General features: G+C 37.9%; 1 protein-coding gene across 1 annotated transcript in view; it reads left to right on the forward strand.

Annotated features, from left to right (window-relative positions):
- Nucleotides 1–11154: 11154 nt before the first annotated feature.
- Nucleotides 11155–20030, forward strand: part of NFKB1 (nuclear factor of kappa light polypeptide gene enhancer in B-cells 1) — a 45899-nt gene continuing 37023 nt past the window's right edge. Inside the window, exons 1-2 of the mRNA XM_009875470.1 lie at nucleotides 11155–11204; nucleotides 12204–12288. Coding sequence (XP_009873772.1) covers nucleotides 11160–11204; nucleotides 12204–12288 — 130 coding nt within the window. The 5' untranslated portion in view covers nucleotides 11155–11159. The remainder of the gene's footprint in view (nucleotides 11205–12203; nucleotides 12289–20030) is intronic.

The raw sequence follows: 20030 nt of genomic DNA on the forward strand, positions 1-20030 counted from the left end.
AGCAAGAATATTCAACTTTTCATCATGACTGTTTTTTTTTTTAACCTATTGAGGCTTTCTGTTTTGGGAACACTGATAAAGAAAGTACTATTGACTTAATTTCATGTAAACATCAAACTGAGTATAATTTTTGAACTGTAGTACTGGTGAGCTGTGTGTCATTTGGCCTTCATCATAATGCTGTGTGCTGCTATGCAATTTCATTAAAATAAGTAAATATGAGTGACTGTAAGCATTTACAGAATAAGGCTTTGTAGGCAAGGAATGCTCTGCTGCGTTTCAACTTCTTGTTTTGAAGGGCTTAAAACGTTTGCCAAAGAATAACATTTAAAGGCAACACAGGCTTTCTGTAGTTTTTTGATGGATTTTAAGTACCCATCATATTTGGCATGTTCTGTGCTTCAGGGGTCCTCTTGTCATTTGTTCTGTTCACAGAGTAAGTTGGTACTAGGTGGGTGAACTCTGTCCTATCGCCTCGTGCCTTACATGCTGTGAGGTGCTACACTGCCACTGTCAAGCCGACACAACGGGGTTGAAAATACAGCACTTGGCATTTATTTATTCGCGTCTAGAATCTCTGCCCTGTGTACTGCAAAGTGTCAACTTTTGAAAAAGTATCTCAGTCAAAACCTTTTTACTCTTTGGGAAGAGAATGTAGCTGCCCATTCTAGGAAAGCATTAACCAGGACGTCATTCTAAGACGTCATCCTGTTTGCAGTATTTTGTAATCTGCAGAAATGACTACAGTTTAACTGAGAAAACGAAAGAGGAAGAAGCACCCGGTAACAACACAGAGGCTCTGTAAAACGTCTGTGGCTCAAGAATTTCAGTGGCAGTTACGCTGAAATGTTACTGTAAGGATCTGCTATAGACTGTTAGTATTTCAAGGAAACTCAGTGCTGAAATGTGTGCAACATCTGTTAAATAATCTGAAGTATTAAACATAAAGGAAAGAGGCCTTTTCTTTCCACCCTTTATCTTTTTTTTTAAAGAAAGAAATGTCAGTCAGTGGTAGAGTAATGAAAAATTAAATTATTTCATCATGCAAATAGTGAATACACTTTAAGTAGAGTTAAGGTTGTAAAACTGAGAATGGCTTTGTGCTGTGTGTTTAAAAAAATGTTGTAGCAGGTAAACTTCATAGCTGTATTCACTTAGTTCAGTCAACACCTTGGCAATGTTTTTGTAGTATATATTGTGAAATCAAAAAAGCTTGCTGGGATAAAAAATAAGTGTGCTGGGAGAGGACAAGGGTATCTTGGGAGGGTATGGAAAGCAAACAGTGATACTTCATTTATACACACTTTCAAAAACTTCCTCCATTTATTGACACCGCAATTTAATTGGTTGTCTACTGTCTTTGGACTTCTAAAATAAATTCTAATAATAAATTTAAACTTCCTTTTTTCATTGAGGTGGCGTTATTGAAATTCAGTAATGGATACTTACTACTTGCATACCTGGGAGTTTTCACAAACACAATACTTTTCATCATTGTCTTTTCTCAAAATTTTTCTGTGCCACTGGCTCTTGAATACATGCAAACTCCAGAAATAAGTACAGTTAGGAATTCATGGTTATCATGAGTTATCATGGTTATCATTGAGACTGGAAGGACAGGAACCAAGTTTGAAGGCCTCTGAGTCATTACTACCAAGCATGCCCCATGCCAATTAGAAAGTTCAGGTCTCTCTGTAGTTAAATGCATACAATATAAACATTGTTTTGAAGTTGCAAAAGTACAGTGAAAGACAGTGTATTTTCTACCAAACTAGAGTTGACTTTCTGATGTAGCTAGTGATGAGAAAATTCCATAGTCTTCAGAGACTCTAGTTAATTACTCTGTTTTCACAGAAAGCTTCAAAAATGCTAAAATGCTTGCTAAAATCTTTTCACCTTTCAAAGCTGTAAATGTTTGGAATTCTAAAATTCTGAATTATTAGTCTCAAAGAAAATTGTTACGCATATCCCTAAGCAACTAACGAAAACTCTAAATTTGGGATAAAAAAATCTTATTCCAGCATGTTGATAGGTTTTCTTTGGTTGTCAAACACACAATAACACAGCTATTATGTAAATAATAGCAAATAATGAAAAAGAAATTCTGAGTCTTGGTCACTTTTTGCTCCGACATAGGTATTTTAGAAGTGGAAGCTGTAATCCGATGTCCTTGAAATGAGCTGTGAACCTTTTATGAAGTTTAGATTGGTGAGATCATAATTACAGTTGTCATTAACTGCACCCTTAGGTCAGTCAGTCACTAAGTTTGCATCTAATTTTGAACGCAGAAGTTACCCCCTGAGTATTCTAGTGCTTTCATTTAAACATATATGTTTTGTTGAAGCACTGTTGAGAGTTGCAGAACTAAGGCCTTAAAAATGTTTCAATGTATTCTGGTTTCAAGGTAAAATCCTTTATTTAGGATCTAGGTAGAGCTGACAGACCGTGTGTGGAGAGGAAGCTACTATTGCTACTATTAATATTCAATCCCCCTTTCAAATTCTGTGTTCTTTAGAAAAGCAGTGCCAGATACATTTTCTTTTCTTCATTTAAAATGCAGAATTAGCTACACTGAAATAGCTCTTTATTTCTTGCCTCCTCAGAGCACACTGTACTGGTATCAGCAGATCAAGAGCAAAGGAAGTCTGAGTTCTGTGCTGTTGGAGTTTTTGTTTCTTTTAAAGATCGTATTTCTATCAGTTTAAACACGGACAGATTTCAACATACAAATGAAGTAAAAACTAAATGAGCAGATGTTTTGGGTGTCTCGGCTAAGTTTTTTAATGTGTTATAGGTAACTGTAGGAAAATGAGGCTGCAGGAGTTTTACTGTTTCTTTGGGAAAAATAAAAAAATAAAAAGCCTTAGGAACCACTTTGCACCTTTAGATTTGAAACCTAGAATATAACTGTAGTGGTGCTAGACTCAGTTCTGCCTGCTTGGTTCCAAGTAATGAAGTTATTTAACTGATTGTCATGTCCTGTTACATTTTCAGTGGCTGGTCAAAACCAAAAAGACACGGAGAATCCCTTAGCTCACTTCTGTGATTGCAGGGCTACCAGCCCTTGCTGTTTTCTCCTCCCTTTTCTGCTGCTCTGGTTCATGAAATGAACCAGTAAGACCCCAGACCCTGTGTGAAAGTACCTGGTAATAGAGCAAGCCTTATGTGAACTGGACTTGTGAAATCCTGGGTTTGCTTGTTATTTGACTTCTCAGAAATGCTGTTCTTCCTCCCTTCTCCCCTGCCCTGCCCCAAAAGGAAAAGGTTTGCTGTTTAATATTGGTGATTCATTACACCTAAGGTTCATAAATGGGTATGTGTGCCTTTTTAAGTTAAAATCTGACTTTCTGGACAATTAGTATCTGGTAGGAACTTGAATGATTTGTAAAGAACGTTCAGTGATACTTTTTAATGTATAGGAAAAACGAACAGCGTTTTAACCTGATACTTGGGTTGGTTCAGGTAGCACTGCCACTCCACGTGGCTAAATTACGGTGTAGTTACTAGAGTTGTTTTGCTGTGTAGAACCTCAGTATTTTTTAGATATACGTAGTTACACGTATACCGGAGTATGTTTGCCATATATTTGAATATTGTTATTCCTTTGTTGCTTGGAATGTGCTTTTAACAAAAACTTTTTTCTAACAATACCCCGGAAAAACAGTTTATATGTTTATGGCATCTTAGTGTTTCCTTTTGTCATATTAGTTCACTGCTCTGACATTTGGGAAAGGAATAAAACAAAAATTCTGTGTGTAAAGGTACTTAATAAAGTAACTGTTCGTGTAGTCCAGTTAATCTTTACCAAGTTGATTGTCTCATGCTGTTAATTTTTCTTCAAATTTAATAGTTATTTGATACAATAAATTTGAGTCTAATTTCCTACAATAATTCTGCACTCAACAATTCTGATTCAGAGCATTGCACTTTTGAAATCTCTCTAATACTTTGATTAAATTAACTTCCTAAATGTTTGGTCCTTTTATATACTGTTGTCCAGTAATACATCTGCTCATTATTGAAAATATTTGAAAATTTTAACTTGATCAGTTTTTTAATTTTAAAAATACATAAGCCAGAGCTCTGAGGTCCCACCCAACAGGAAATACTAATCAGACAATTAGTAATAAGAGGAGGCAATTTGTGTTGTGATATTAAAAAAACAAACAGTGTTGCATAGGGTTATGTACTATTGTTGCAGCTGCAACAGTCTATGGATGAGAAAGTCTACAGAGAAAAGTAGTATCTGTTGGAAAAAATGCCTCTCTGCGCAAACCTTTTCCAACTTGTATACTGAGAAATTATACTCAAATCTTTGTTCAGAGATTACATGTGTTAATAATAGCTGAAGCAAAGCAGAAAATACAACCTGCATATGCTACTTTTGCAGAAATTGACCACTCTTGAGTTTCATGTTGAGAATACAAGTTCCTTAAAACAATCCCCTACACCCTTTAGTAGCAAAGTCATAGATGAGAGAAGAAATATTAGTAAACTTTTAATATTTAAAGGCAAACTTCAAATTTCAGGTTTGTTCCATCACTGAGTTAAAAATCACTTCAGAAAAATATGGTTGATGGGGCTCCTTGTCAGCGTGAGTTAGTAATCATCTCCCATTTCTTGTACTAGAGACCTATGCCTATAATATGAGTGAAAGTATGCATGATCTTCCCTTAATATTTTGGTGCAACTTACTTTATTTCAGAATATTATAGCTGTTTATTGCCTCTTATTTTCAATAATCCAGGGATTTGCTATCTGTAAGATGTTTTAAAAAGAAAAATGTGTGTCTATGTATGTCCAGTTTGCATTTTTCCCAGTCTTTTTTCAGACTGTGCATCAGGACAGTGTTCATCTAAATAATAAATACTTGGTCCAGTCTGAACCTTTGTCTGGGGACTTCAGAAACAGTATTCTTTATTAAAAGGGATGCAATCAAAATGAGTAGTTGAGAACAATGTAATAAAATAACCGCTGGTAAAACTTTTTCTGTGTTAAGATTTTGCTTGATTAGTATTTGGGAGGGGGATGTCTCTCCTCCTCCTGTGTCCAGAAGTTTTTCTTTTGCAGCAGCTTCCTTAATAGCAACAGGAATGGAAGTACGAGGTGCTGGTAGCTAACAGCTCTTAAGGTTTGTTGTGTAGACCTGGACAATATGTGTTCCAAATGCCAGCAACTGTTCGGAATCCTGCCTGTGCGGTATTCCCACTGTTATTACGTTGCTTTTAACAAAAAATCGAATTTATTTTTCTTAAGAAAAACTTTTTTTTTCAGCCTTAAAAAAGATAAAGTGATTAGGAGGATATGTACAGCTTAGACTAAGGGTTGTCCATGTAACTGCTGTAGGTTCATGACCCAATTTGTGTGTTCTCTGAAGCATCAGAAGACCTTGGCCTCTGTATATGAAGGGCCTGCTATCCTGTACAGAGAGAGAAAATAGCAGTTCTCAAACCTTGTTTTCCCCTCTCCCTGTGCTTCTCTAAGAATATATTCTGCACCAGAGGGTTTAGCTGTTTAGTTTAGGGGCTGTACTTCCCAGCCTTTTGGGAAAAAAATCACTACAGCGATGAAGGCTCGAGACTAAACCTGTTGGATCGATAGCTTTGTTCTGTTGGAGCAGCCTGCTTGGCTCTCTGGCCAGAGCTGTCCCGCTTCAGCTTCTTGCCCTGACCTCGCAGTGTCTATTGCACAAGACATTTCCCAGCATCTCTTGTTTGGGAAATGCTGATCTCTCAAAGAGTTGTCTCTATACAGACAGAGATTTTACTTTGCAAAGGATAGAAAAGTGAGGCTCAAGGATGGATAGTTGCCACTGAAAGAAGGAAACAATATCAGATACACATTGTGGAGACGGTGTAGTGCAACAGTTACTGTTTCTGCCTCTGTATTTCGTAGCTGCTGTGGGATTTCAGAGAACTCTCTGCTGTTCCTAAAAACGTAGTTCTCTGTAATCAGAGGGTCTGCCGTGTTTTATAGCCCTGCTGTAGCAAAAATAGACTATAACATATAAAACACAAAGGTCTTTGCTGCTCTTTCATCCTTATCCCTCTTTATTTTTAACAAGCAAATAAACAGGTGAAGAGTGTAAACACAGTGAATTTCATTACTTTCATTCAGTGTCCAGTTGAAGTAGTTTATTTTTACCAGGAAAATTCCAATGAAAGACAAATTAAAAAGAAAAAAAACACTGCTAGAAAACTGGCAGGAAGAGCCATGCTTTCAACATACCAAGTCAGCTGAAGTGTAGCAGTTGAGTTTCTCATCCTGAGGCTTGCTTTCTGAATCCCAGCCTTGAAAGGTGAGAACAGTTTGATGTAAAATGTCTCATAAAGTGATGGATGTCCTTCAACGTAGAAGGTTTATTTAAACTATCAAACTAATTCCAGTTCACAAGTATAATGAACTCTCAGTAATAAAGATCGTGATTCAGTAGCACACATATCTTCAGTGTGCCTTTTATAGAATATGCCTTAATTTTTATCCTGTTAAACTGATCTGTCCTATAACCAAACTTTCTTAGTAAAATATTAACCTGACCCAAATTAAGTCTTTGTATTGAGTTAATTAAAAAAAAAACAAACCACAAAACCAACAGATAAGCTTTATTAAAGATGAGTTGATTCTCTGTATTTTAAAACACAACAGCAGGCAGGTACCCTGATACTACTCTTTTGTATTAATTTTCTGAGGATATAATGGGCATCCTGTCACATCAGTTTTTATGCTTTTATTTTGTTTGGTTGGCTCAAAGTGCAGAAAGTTTAAGAATGAGTGGCTGATAGGAGGTTCCACTGGGCATCATGCTTTTTTATGATGAGGCAGGTCTTTGTGTGGTAGAGAAGTTTGTGATACTGTTCATCCTTCATCTCTTCACATTGATTTAGAAAAATGCATTTACATTCAAGGAACATAAATTAAAAGTAGAGACCTGCTTACCATGTCTCTCTTTGAAGGTCTGGGAAAGGAAGTATATGTCATGGTTTGTGTTGTGTTGTTTTTTTCTCTGGTACTATGTGAAATGGTAGCTTCATCAGTAAGTGCACTGGAGCACTTTAAAACATGAATAAATAGATCTGGGGTATTAAAGTTCAATTTTAAATTTTTTTTTGTGGATAATTGTGCAACTGTTTAGAGTAATATTCAAATGATTTTACTTCCTGCTTGGAGGAATAAGAAGCCTACCTAATTTGTTAGTATATAACTGTTCAGGTTTTTAGGCAGGCCAGTATGAAAACAAAGCTAGAAAGAAAAAGAATCAAGTTTAAAGTCTTATTTTTTTTAAAAGGTAAGCAGCTGCTAGGTGAGACAGCTGTAAATGTTTTCAGAATAACTGGACTCTTCTAAGTGTTTTCAGAAATAACTGCACTGTTAGTACCTGAATCAAATGTTGATGCTTGATTCCACGTAGATGATGGAATTTGCATTGGCTTATGCTTGTCTATGGAAAGGTAATAGGAAGAAGTCCCATTCCCAGTTTGTAGGTGTTGGGTTAGATAGTGGTATCAAAGAGGAAAATGGTTTACTTCATTTCTACGATTCAGGCCAGAAAGTTGAAGAGGAACAGTAGAGAGAAGGATCTGGACTCCGAGAGACAAGGGCACTAAAGGAAAAGTTGCTTGGAGAAACATATCTTGGTTTTTAAAAGGTACTTAGATACAGTGGGTATTAGAGAACAGCAGGAGAGAGAGCTGAAATCAAATGATCAAGATAAACAGAAATGAGAATTTTTGTTCCTGAATGAGAGCATTCCTACATTAGTTACGTTGTTTCCATTTTAAATGCCTGATCATTTTGAAGTTTTAAAACAAATATTCGGAATACAATGAATGAAATCGTGTTCTTCCAGCTGTCCCTACTCGTACCTGATATTATTTGGTTATTAAGGAGGAGTAATGATGCAAAGGAACTGCCATTATATATGTTTGGTTGGTGCAACCCCATCATCTACCTATATATATATATATACACACATGTGTGTGTATCTGTGTAAATATATATTCCTAGGTATTTTTTCCTTTTACTACTTTTTTTTAACCTTTTTCACAATGGTAACAACTGCTGTGGGGAGAATACTGCACACACATGCACACACTTACAGTCCCTCAGTAGGCCCAGCTGCGTGGTTTTGGACAAGTTTGAATGGGTTTTACATTTTCCCATTGCACTAGGGGCTGAGTGACGTTCCTTCACTCGCCTTTGAATTTTCACAGTAAAAAATACTGTGGGTTGCAATGCTTAGTTTCCTGTGCCCCATTATCTGAAAAGCTTCAAGTGATCTTCACAGCACAGCCTGTTGTGGTTGGTTGTGCTGTGCAGATGTCGGGGTATTTTTTAATTGTAGGTAGAATTTTGCAGTAGAGTTTGTGGGAACCGGAGATTATGTGGGAAGCAAATGCATACGGTAACACAAACTTCCACAAAACAATTTTAATCCCAGTCATTTTCAAATGAGAGAGAGGTAATTTTGACTTCTCTGAGATGCATATAGCAAATACAGCCTGGATAAAAACAATCTCTGCCCTAAAATACAGCTCGCATAAGGAGAGAATTAACAAGGCTGCTCGTGGTAGATGCTAATCTTACCACTTAATGCATGTAGGAAGGGTGCTTAGAAACTCAAGCAATAAGGGAAGAGGCCAATTAAAAGTCATACAATTAATGCTCGAATCTGTTTTTCTACAAATGTCTTTTTGTGCTTTAATCATGTTATTGACTCCTTGGATTTGCCCCAATTTTTGTGTACGAAGAGGAAGTTTAGGGATTTGTTAACTAAATAAATCATAAAGGAAACAGATTTTCTTTGGGAGGCAGGGCTCCTGGAGCATTTTTTGTTGTTTGTTTGGCTTTGAAAGAGGACAAAACATATAGTGAAATGAAAATGTTTTCAGTCATTTAGAGGGGTCATTTTAAACTGCTGAGTTAATTTTTCTCTAGCCCCTGAAAAGGCAATCAAGTTTCAGTTTACATACACAAAGGCATATGTTTGCACATGTACATCATTGTGTGTTTATAATAAACTGGCTTGACATTCAAGCCAGAGAGAATGTCTTTAACCTCTCCCACAAGCACTGCAGCTGATCTGAACGCAAAAGGAAGAGACACCTTTATGAGAGAGATTGTGCTTAATACCTGGCTCAAAATTCACGAGTACGTACCTACGCCAGCCGTGCAGCGTGGGGGCAGTTACCGTGCTGCTGCCGAGAGTAACGTTCACCTGTAAGCACTGGACTGCTCTTCTGCTCGTTGTTCATTGCATCAGCCAGAAATGACCATTTTGCTCAGGTGAAATTGAAAGATTGATTCAGGTAGATGTAGGTTTTATTTCTGCGTGGATTCTAATTTTTATATCAAAGTACTGACAACCTTTTAGAAATACTGTCGCTGTGGTATTTTTCCGCTTTGTTGAAGTCACGGTTGTAGACCTGTAGGTATGATCAGGAAGCTCAGCAGGTGTGAGAACTGCTCTTCTCCCCCAGAGTTCTGCTGGAGTGAGAGTGATGCAGTTGGAAAAACTAGAATAGGGCAAAGACATGCTGCTAAATTTATCCTATTTGGCTTACAGAAAAAGCTGTGAGATGCTTTGTTTGAAAGCTTTGTGAAGAAGTATGCATTTAGCAAACAGGCAAGTGGGCAGATGCTCTCATATTAGCTCCTCAGAATCTCTTTTTTTTTTTCCTGAAAAGCATGTTTCCCATCTTCTCTGGGTACTTTAGGTATTTTGGAACACGTGTTTTCATATGTGACAAATGAAATAGTAATTAAATATATCACAAACCAAGACTTCTAGGACCATTTTTTATTCTGTTTATACAGAGGAAATCTGGCATGTGCACTCAGTTACCTAATCAGTGTGCAGGATGGATATTCTCTGCCACTTCCTAAAAAATATTGGTTGTTGAGCTTTTCAGATTGCTTTCTGTCATATCTCGACCTTTAACTGGGAAGTATTCACAAAAAAGCTAACCCACAGGGTTTTTTTTATATTGCTGAAATCTTGATGTATTAGGTGATCAAGTACAGCACAGGTGACCGTGACTGCTTGTTGTATCTATTACTTGGTTTTGGTTGGAATCTTATGACTAGTTATTTGGTATTTGCTTATATACTACAAATAAATATTACCCAGTAAATATTTATCTCTAAAACTGTATTTCAAACAGGTGAATACTTCTAGGTTAAAGACCTCTTTTACCTGGAAGTCCTCTGGGTATATTCTTTACTGGCTTACTGATGGCTTGCCACTCTCATCCGTAGGGCTGTAGATTTTTACAGTTCACTTTGTTTTGCTGGAAAACATGGCTCATGTTCTTTGTGATGAAATATGAGGGCCAGTGACATGTTTCTATCTTCTATTAGTTATTAACTTTATTTAAACTTCATGTTTGTATGTGGACATAAAGTCTCTTGAAATAGTCACTACAGTTATTTTCAGACGTTCCCTTGGAGAGCCTTTTTTAGTAAGTTCAACATAATGAAATTGTAAATCTTTCAATAATGTCTACACAAAAGGAAATAACAGTGATCTTTTATATTAGATCTAATAAATTAGTAAGAAAATCTCCAGGCTAACTAAGCCTGGCTAAACTTTTCCAGTGTCCAGCATTTACAGATAGACCTTTGAGAGAGGTTTAGATGCATTGTACATCCATAGTTTTCACCGTCAGCTCCTGAGGAAATAAAGGTGTCCAAAATCAGTCAATGCTTGACTCCTGCTTTTATTTAAAGGCATCTTTGTCTTGCATTTAGTAATGCTTAACAAGAAAACTGTAAGGGTTAATTCATGAATGCACAGAAGTCATTTTATTGTACAAAAATGCGGAGTCTTGCTAGTGCTAAACTGTGATTATGATTTTGATGAAGCTCTAATGGCAGAATAGACAGAGGAAAGACAGAAACAAATTATTTCCTCATTTTAATAAATTTTGTTTTCAGGACTTTGGTTGTAATTTTAGGTTGCTTGGGAGCAGACGAATGGAAAATCTTAACTGTAGCCTATTCTGTCCTTACCCTGCCCCTTGTAAATACTGAGGAATTTTAAGTTTCAGGAATCATTAGCATGTATGAAATAAGAAGGTTATATATGTTTTCCAAGTTTTTATGTTGCCGTGCATTTAAAAAAATGAGAGTTCTGATCATGGTTTTATGTTTCAGGACTTAAAATGGCAGGAGAAGATTCCTATATTATGGGAGTGTCTGATCCCCAGGTAAGTGCATTTGTGTATTTTGGGTGTCCCTATATTCTCTCCTAGCTGTCTGTTTTGGTGTCCTCTCTTATTGTCCTGTAATTTCCTAGGCTTAAGAACATGGAGATAAGAAGCATTTCCCCAAACCTGATTTCGGCCAGTAGGTAGAATGTTTCGGAGTTTTCTTCTCTGAGGTGTTTTTTATGTGATCAGTCGCCACTGGCAAAGAGGCTGAAATGAAAAGGAAAGCTAGACCTGCTGAAAGAAGCAGTTGAAAAAATACTCATTTTTATGCTGTGTCGGCCTGTGACACTTTCTCTGAAGTTTCTTTGGATGTGGACATTGGACTTTATCTGAAAATAAAGCCCCTTATGCCCTTAAAAGGCCCCTTTGTACAATTTTCTTGGTGAAATTTGCATTGACATTAATGATTAAAATGTTCCTTCACTCACACAGGTCAGTAGTCCTAGCTCTTCCTGATCTCATGATTCATTTGAATTGTGAAAATGATGCTTGAGTGAAAAGTTTGAGTGAAGAACAGATCATTTCTACTCAATTTCTAAAAAGAAACTATTTTCTCTGTAATGCTTGCCCCATGTTGGAAGAAGATAGCTTTATACTTGAAGGGGTTTAATCTCGGAAGTGAAAATGAAAGCTCATCACTTCTTAGCAAGGGGTGAGACATCAGCCTTGGGTGAGGCATCTGGGGTCAGATTTTCAGAATTTACCATACAGGCTATTTTGAATATGTAGTTGTTAGTGTATATAAACAAAATCTGTGCTTAGAAACTGTGCTGACCACAGTGCAGTCTCATGATACTGGTGAAACTTGGTCAGTACTACCAGCTATGCTTGCACTGCAGCTGCCAGCAAGAATAAAATAAAGTATTTACAAACTGCACTGGGGTGCTTGCAGTTTCAATATTTGCAGAGAACTTTGAAATTCTTTGTGGGTAGATGCTTTATGAAATTATGTGTGTATATAGTAATGAAGAGTATATATATTGTCTTTCAATATAGATGTTTGCAATGGATCAGCTCATGGGAATGAATGCATTATTTAATAATACAAATTACATCACCTCAGACTTACCATTACGAACAGGTAGGAATTGTTGCTATTTGCTATTGTCCTGCTGTTTCTTCCAGTTTGTTATATTTGTTAAGTTCTCCACAGAGGCTTTTTTATTTACACTCTTGTATTTCGTAATACTAGATCTCGAAGTTGTCTACTAGACTTTTTATTGCACCATTATGCATCTCTTTCTTAACTCTCGTGAAACTTTGACCAGTGAGGCAAATCTGATTTTCTTCTTCGCTTTAGAGAAATTCAAAGTTCCAATTAGTTAAATGATTTGAGTGACCAGAGAGCTTTGAGTGACCTCGTTTTGTCAATTATTTTGTATTGCCACTTTGCTCTGCAATGTGTTTTCTTTTTAAGAGTGTTTTATCTGTTAGAATTCTTAAGGTGCTTGTTTTTCACTAATAAAATGTAGAGTATATTCAACTTCCTGTATCATTCGAATTTATTTTTCTTCCTTCTCAGTGACTTCTCTGTTTCCTGTGAAGTGGCAGCATGGTATTAAAAGTACCTGACAGTTTCCTGAACGATAGTGCTAGTTTGAAAGCTCGGAGTCAGATTTTACAGCCAACCACTGAAAATAAGCAAAGAGTATTCTGCATAGGTCAGATATGCAATTCTTCCAGTATTGTTCCAGAAAAGGAGTATCAAACCAAAGTATATCTCAGCCAGTATTAGCTACCTGATCAACCTTGGGCTGGTTTTGCTTATTAAATTTCTTTATAAGTATTACTTCTTGCTTGAATTTAGAAAATTCTGTTTCTCCTGCTTAGCTTGTTAGAGTAGCTGATGTGAAAGGAGAAAGGAAATAAAAATTTCTTCAAGGATATGAGATTTTTCTCAATATATATCTCCAATAAGATGTTTCTAATATAGCTATTTATGTCTTTTAGCATGACAACTTTCTATTGTTGATCTGTTTGACTCAGTTGTATCAGGATGTAGCTGATACCTTCTGTATCTTTTGTATATCTTGTGGCAATGCACAGGGGGCCTTTGAGGTAGTCAAAATTCTGTATTGCAGATTGCATTCTTTTGTTGAAAATGCAAATAACTTTTTGCAATATTTGCTGTGCTTGACAGTAGTGAAAGTGTGAAGGGTAAAATAAGCAATTACCTTCTTACTTAATAGGTAAAATTCCACCCTAAAGTAACAATAAATGCAGCAACAATAAATTTGAAAAATTAAGGCATGCTTACTGTTTGGGTGTTTCCTGGTTCAATCCATACTTCATTTTTCTTGACCGAATAGTAGCAAGGGAAAATCAAGAAACACATATGGTACAGATAATTTTGTTTCAAGATAAAATGTTCTGATGAGCGAAAGTCTTGATAAATATGGACAAGCGTCCAACCAACTAAGGTTGAAATAATTTTCTTACTGTGTGTTTTTATTAAGGCAGATAAAAATGTTCGGTAAAACTCATCTGTGTAGGATTAAAGGGCTTATTCATTGGACACCAAGGATTTTTTTCACTGTTCTCCCAGTCTGTGGAACAAATAAGATTACTGGAATTTTTATTTCCCCTTAATGATCTCTCTTATGTGTACTTTTAAGCTTACTCTGTACACCTCATGCCAGACTCACTCCACACAAATTATTCAGAAATATAAAGCTGATTTTCAGATACCTATGTCCTGTCTAAACTAGAAAACAGCGTTTTTTAAAACCATGAAGGGGAGTCAAGAACTCACCAAGTTCTGCAGTCACAAAAACCTCCTACCAAGGCTTAGTTCTAGCCTTAATTTGCTTAGAAAAGGCCTTTTTTTTTTTTTTTAAGTGGTGCTGCTCTTGTCTACTGCTGTACTAGAAGTGGTAAGTTCCCTGTGCACAAAATGGGATTTTATAAAGGTTCCTGAATTTCAAGTTATCACCAAAAAAAAGTTAATCATAAACTGGAGAAGAGGTTGATCATTTCAGTGGCATCTAATGATGCCATATTTATTTTGTTTCTTGAGTAGTACTAATGTAACGCTTGCCTCTTCCCCTGCTTGAGACTGTGTTGTGTTGTTACTATGAGCTAGCTCTTCAGTTCTAAGGGAATATAGTAATTTATATATTATGCTTTAGTTGTTTCCAAGCAGGAATTAATGATTTCTTTCTACATAGCAAGGCCGGTTAAAGATGTGTGCAGGAGTTTCCGAAAGTACTTCTAGCTGAGGTATGGAGAGTGTGCAATCAGTGTTCTGAAAAGAATTTTTCTCTAGGACAGTTGGATGATTTAAACAGAAAGAAATTAATTGTTCCTCATGATTTAGTGTGGTGCCTACATCCTTCAGTCTGGGCACTCATAAACGTACAATGTTAAACTTAACTATATTGGCAGGCAGGCATAATATATAACTGCGGGTTGTTGTATCGTGCCAGCTTAGCTGAGTCAACAAATAGCTGGAGAATTTGGGGACTTTCTGATTGTACACGTTCTGCTGTTATGTTAATATTTACAGTAATAGTAGAAAACCTTTGAGATGTCTGGACGAGAATTTTCTCAATGACGTCATCAGTGCTCAAGTGTCTTTGCTCTTTTTTTCTCTCTCACATATGTCAGTTGTAAGTAAAAATCAGGCTTGGTTATTTTGTCTCAAAAGCTGTAGTAGATGGTTACGTGGTTGAAGTTCTACATTTATATTGAAATCTAGAAAGGGAAGTAGTCTTGCATGCCTTTGGTGACAAAAGGATGTGTCTGTGACAAATGACATAGCAGCACAAAGTGCAGGACTGAGCTGTGTGTTTAAAAGGCAGTGTGTCACAGTCAGCCTCTTCTTTGGCCTGCTGGGAAGTTCCCTGCCTTTGAGAGTCAGCTGCTAATCCTCAGGGGCATCAGGGATGACGGGAGCATTGTCCATGGCGTGTATTTAGGCATTGTAAAAACAGATACACGTCAGTGGGATGTCCACTGTGTAGTGGGTGAGTAAAGTGATGCCTAAAATTGGAGAGGAAATGGGCATTGGTCTGAGCATTGTGTTTTATGATTTTGGGTGTTTCTTACTTCCTCCTGATGATACAAGGCTGTCTACAACCAGATAACGTAGCAATCTGCGTGCCAGTTAGAGATGATTTGGGGAACTGGTTCATTGTTTGGGATTTTAGAGGCTCTGGTCTAACTAGCTATTGGCATTAGGGTGGTGTGTTTTTAAGCCTGTGAAGTTGAAGCAGGGCCATAAGCTGCTGAAGAACATTGCCTGGAGGCTGCTAAAATTAGTTTTCTGGCATTTCTTTAACCTCCTCTGCCCAGCCCTCTGTGATGTGTGCTGTTGAGAAATGAGAAGGGCATCGACAGAAAAAGGAGACGCTTAAAAACACTTAAAAAAAAAGACACTTAAAAAAAATTATTTCATAATTTGTCAGAGAGAGAATGTTAGGAGATTCAAGGACACCTGACCATCACCAAAAATAAGAGGAGTGTTCATTTTTTCCTGCCACATAGCAGTGGCCCTAATCCTCAGAAGCATGAGCAGACTTGAATGCTGCTTCTGGTGGTTTTGCCTAGGTCTTCCATGTTTGTGTTTTGAAGAGTGAGCTGAGGGAAGAGAAAGGTTAAGCAAAGCCTTTGTGCTGCTTGCTTTAAACATCAGGCTTTGGCACTGCAGAGCTGAGATGCAAGAGTATTCCTGTGAGTGAATCACTGAGCAGGAGGACACAATGCTGCAACTTTCAGGGGGATAAAACACTAGACCTAGAGTTTAAGCTTCCTAGCAGCAAGATACCACTGCCAGGATTGACACAAGAGGGTTAGATTTGACAACTAAAACCTAGAGGCTCTGAGTGCTTTTGTCCTTGTCCACAGAGTGAACCAGCACACAATTACAAGGCTGAGATGCCTGTTCTGGGGGACCCACTAACAGAGAAAGGGTGAAGGGGGGATTTGACCACAGCTGGTTCCAGGTTGAATTGAATGATTCAAGTACTAGGTAATCTGTTACTTAAAGGAACCCCTTAGACCCGTGGTGCTGTCAGGCTTGCAGGGATATCCCACCAACCTCACAGATCGCCCTTTTTCTTGACTTTGCTATGATGGGTAGAAGGAACCAAGTGGAAGCCTAAGATAGGACTTCTTTGGGAAGCATGTGTGCAGGGTGAGACCTGTCAAGAGGAAGAAAGAATGTAACTGGTGGGAGTGTCAAGATGCAGGAGGGCCTCTGACTCAGGCAGGAAGGAAAATGAAGAAATGTAGCAGATGAAGAAGAGGTGGGGAAGTGGGGCTGTGACTCAGGCCAGAGGGTGTGCAGTGGGATGCAAGTTGGTCTGTGGCAACCGAGGCGAGAGGACAGAAAAGGAAGCACTGAAGCGTGCCCAGGATGTCTCAGTCTGTGCCAGACCCCCTCCAGGCTGGAGGACTGCATGTTTTAGTGGCAGTTCTTAGCCCTCCTGACTGCAGCGGCACCAGGCAAATCAAGAGCAGTGCTCGTGTCAAAACTTGGCTTTTGGCAACCGTGAAAGTCATCCCTCTGTAGACGCCGGCTCCGTGACTCTGTGCTGCTTCAGCCTGTCTGTAGGGCAGAAGTAGAGCTTAAGTTCTGCATGAAGTAGCATTCCTTTCTGTGGCTGTTTAATGCTTAAAAGGGGGTTGCTCCTTAAACAAGACTTCGAAGCAACGAACTTCCCAGCCCAGAACAGAGGTGCAGAAGATCATCACAAATCTCATCAGTATTAGTTCCTCTGACAAGGTGTACATCTTCAGGCTCCTGCTGTCTGTCTGTTCAGGCTAGATATGCCTACTAATCCAAACAAAATATTAAAAACTTCCTGTGCAAAAACACCACACATCTTTTCTTTTCCCAATGGGAAAGGATGATAGACAGAAAGAAGGAACCACATGTAGCCAATGTTAGGCTGTCTGTACAATGTAATTCCGGGATGTATTCAGAGTTTAGTGAAGACAGCTGTATGAGACCTTTCACTAAGTAAAATCCACTTTGTAGTCAAAGTTGTATGCCATTTATGCTAGGAAGGTACTTTGAATATTGCTGCTTTATTTTTAAATTGCATTAGAGTGCCTTCTCTGTACTGCTGTTTGGATCTGGTTCAGATGCTATACCAAAGTTACTGAGTCATTGTGAAAAAGAAAATGTTTAGTTAGAAACTCCAAAGGTTAAGATAAGACCTCACAAAAGTTTGCTTTAAATAAATTGGCATATGATTTATATCGCCTGGATTAATCATAGCAGATATCTAATTTACCTTTGTACATTTACACTGCACCTTTTTTGTGTTTTCCTAGTATTAGTGTTTAACATATTTTGATTTTTTTTGTACTGATATATTTGTAGGCTTTTTATAAGCTTCTTTTTTTCAAGGGGGCTTAAGAACCACAGTCTTAGGTTTTCAATTTTCCTGAGTTTTCACAAGTGCCATGCAAAGTGAAACCATTGCATCTGTACAAAGTATTCTTCTTGAGCTTTCCGATATGCCAGTATAGTGTGTATCCCTCTCTTAAGAATTTGAACTTCCTTATGTTGAGAAAACATTGGAAACTGGGTCTGCTGCACGCTGGGGGACTGCTGCAGCCACTTAGCTGTTGGGTAAAAGAGCATTTCCTTTTCTGGCTTATGTTTAAGAGAAAGCAGTAGTATTTTGTGATGATGCTAACTCAATGTATGTGCCTTGAAAATTAATTCCCAAGGGGAGAACAGCCAAAGAACACTTACTTGGCAAATCCTGCCCTGGAGACTTAGTTGAAAGTTGAACTACACAGTTGTTTAAGTGCATTATTTCTGCCAATGACTAGAAAATACAAGGCTTCTGGACTGTTAAATTATAAAATTTTAGATGCCTAAAGCATGAGGAGGGTTAGAGGACTGCAAACAGAAGTCTTAAATTTTAAGTGCTGATATAATGCTTAAACTCAACTGGACTCATCTTGACTCTGCGTTACACACAAAGCCTGAAACATAAAACCACACCAAAGCTAAATATTACTCTACATCTTTTAAAGTTTCTGAAGTCCAAACCATTTTTTGTGTTTTCTAACATAAGATGATGTGTGTATAGTATTGAGACAATTGTTTTGCGTGACTTCAGCAGCTGTAACACTGTTTACTTTTTCACAGCAAGAGCATCGGACTTGGGAAATAAGGGCTCTTCATATGTGAAGCTGTTGTGACTGGCATTTGCAATATAACTTTGGCATGAAGTTAATTCAGTTGCTGAGTCAGCCAGCTTCAACAGCGAAATACTAATCCCATCTATTTATCACAACTTTCATTTTGAGAGCAGCCAGTTCGGTTAAGGCCTGTGGTGACTGCCGACTTGAAGGTTTATTAAAGCGAAGTTGTACTGAGGAGCTGAGAAGGGTGCGTGTAGTCATCCTACAAGCTATGAATTAATAAACTCTCTGCCATTCGTTAATTATCAGTGAATATTTGGCCTATGGGCAAATTAAAGTTAATGTAAGTATGTAGTTCTATGCTGAAGCCAAGTACCTAGCTGAGGTAGCTGGCTGGCGTGGCGCTTGCAGACGGTGCAGTTGTTTGGAGGCAGATCCCCCCTGGATGCTGGCAGGGCATGGTTTGTTTTACAGACTTGCGGGCTCTGCCACGTAGCTGTGGCTTGTCTGCTTTGGAGGTTTCACGTGTCCCAGTGAGCTTGCTGGATACATTTAGCATCGATACCTTTAATAGAGTGTAAGTGATGTTACATAATTCCAGTGGGAACGTAACTGGCAAAATATTGTGTAGGTAGTCACAGTGAAGCTGTCATTTGGGGTCTGCTTTGATAACATTTCGAGTTTTTAATGTTGAAATCTGAATCTTCCCTGCTAAACGAGAGGCAGGGAAGAAATAATAGCTCTCAAAACTGTCATTTTCAGACTCAGGAGTGGCTTGCATGTTAAGAGGTATTTCATAGCTATCTACCTAGAGAGCTTTCCTTCTTGATGTAAATACTCTAAACGAACAGAGTTGGAGCTGAGCTTTGATCAGGTGGTGAGTTCTTAACTTGAGTGGTACTGAGTTCTTTTTGGATTTAGCACCTGCTCAAAGGCTATTTAGACTGCTTAATTTAGAATGAGGTTTATGGTATGAAGTTAGACACCATTCAGGGAGTGGTGCAAGACAAAGTTGTTTAAGGAAGCCTTATTTGAAAGACACAAGTAGAATTTTAGTTGAAAGTAATCCTATGTATTAGCATCATGCTCAAAGGTGCGTCTTATTATAGAGTCTGCATCTGTAGTCAAACATGCACTGTTTTTAGAGGCACAGCAGAAGTGTATTCAAAAGTGTAACTGAAATTATTAAAAGAATGTAAATTGTTTAGTCTTCTCAATTCCAGTTTTTTTTTTCTAAAAGCAGTTCTGACTGTTAGGGCATGTTGAGACAGCTCAAATTCCTTCTGTATTCTCATACCTCAGAGCTTCCCATTGGCTGTCTCTAGACTTTCAAAACCACCTATTCAGTAGGAAGCCCTAGGCCAAAACTTGTGAGTATAGTCTTTAGAGCCCAAGGGCTTTAAATACAAAAGTTAACCTTGGCTCAGAAAGGCCAGGCTGCTTGTCAGTGGCAAGGGGAGGATCCTGTGCTTACCCACCCTTACAAGTCTTAGCTGAATGATCAGAGTTGCTCATCTAGGTCCTCTGAGCTAAAATTAACTTTTTTTAGTTAATCCTTCCCTTCTCACTCCACTGGTCTTAGGGAATGTTGAAAATGACAGACTGCCATGTGATTAAATTACTTATTAAAATTTAAGTTTGAAGATGCTTAGGTGCTTTCACAAATTTTATTTCAAGACGTTTAAGGACATCCGTTTTACCCCTGCAACATACATGTCA

This window comes from Apaloderma vittatum, unplaced genomic scaffold, assembly GCF_000703405.1.
Source record: "Apaloderma vittatum isolate BGI_N311 unplaced genomic scaffold, ASM70340v1 scaffold22770, whole genome shotgun sequence".
NCBI classification, from domain to species: domain Eukaryota; kingdom Metazoa; phylum Chordata; class Aves; order Trogoniformes; family Trogonidae; genus Apaloderma; species Apaloderma vittatum.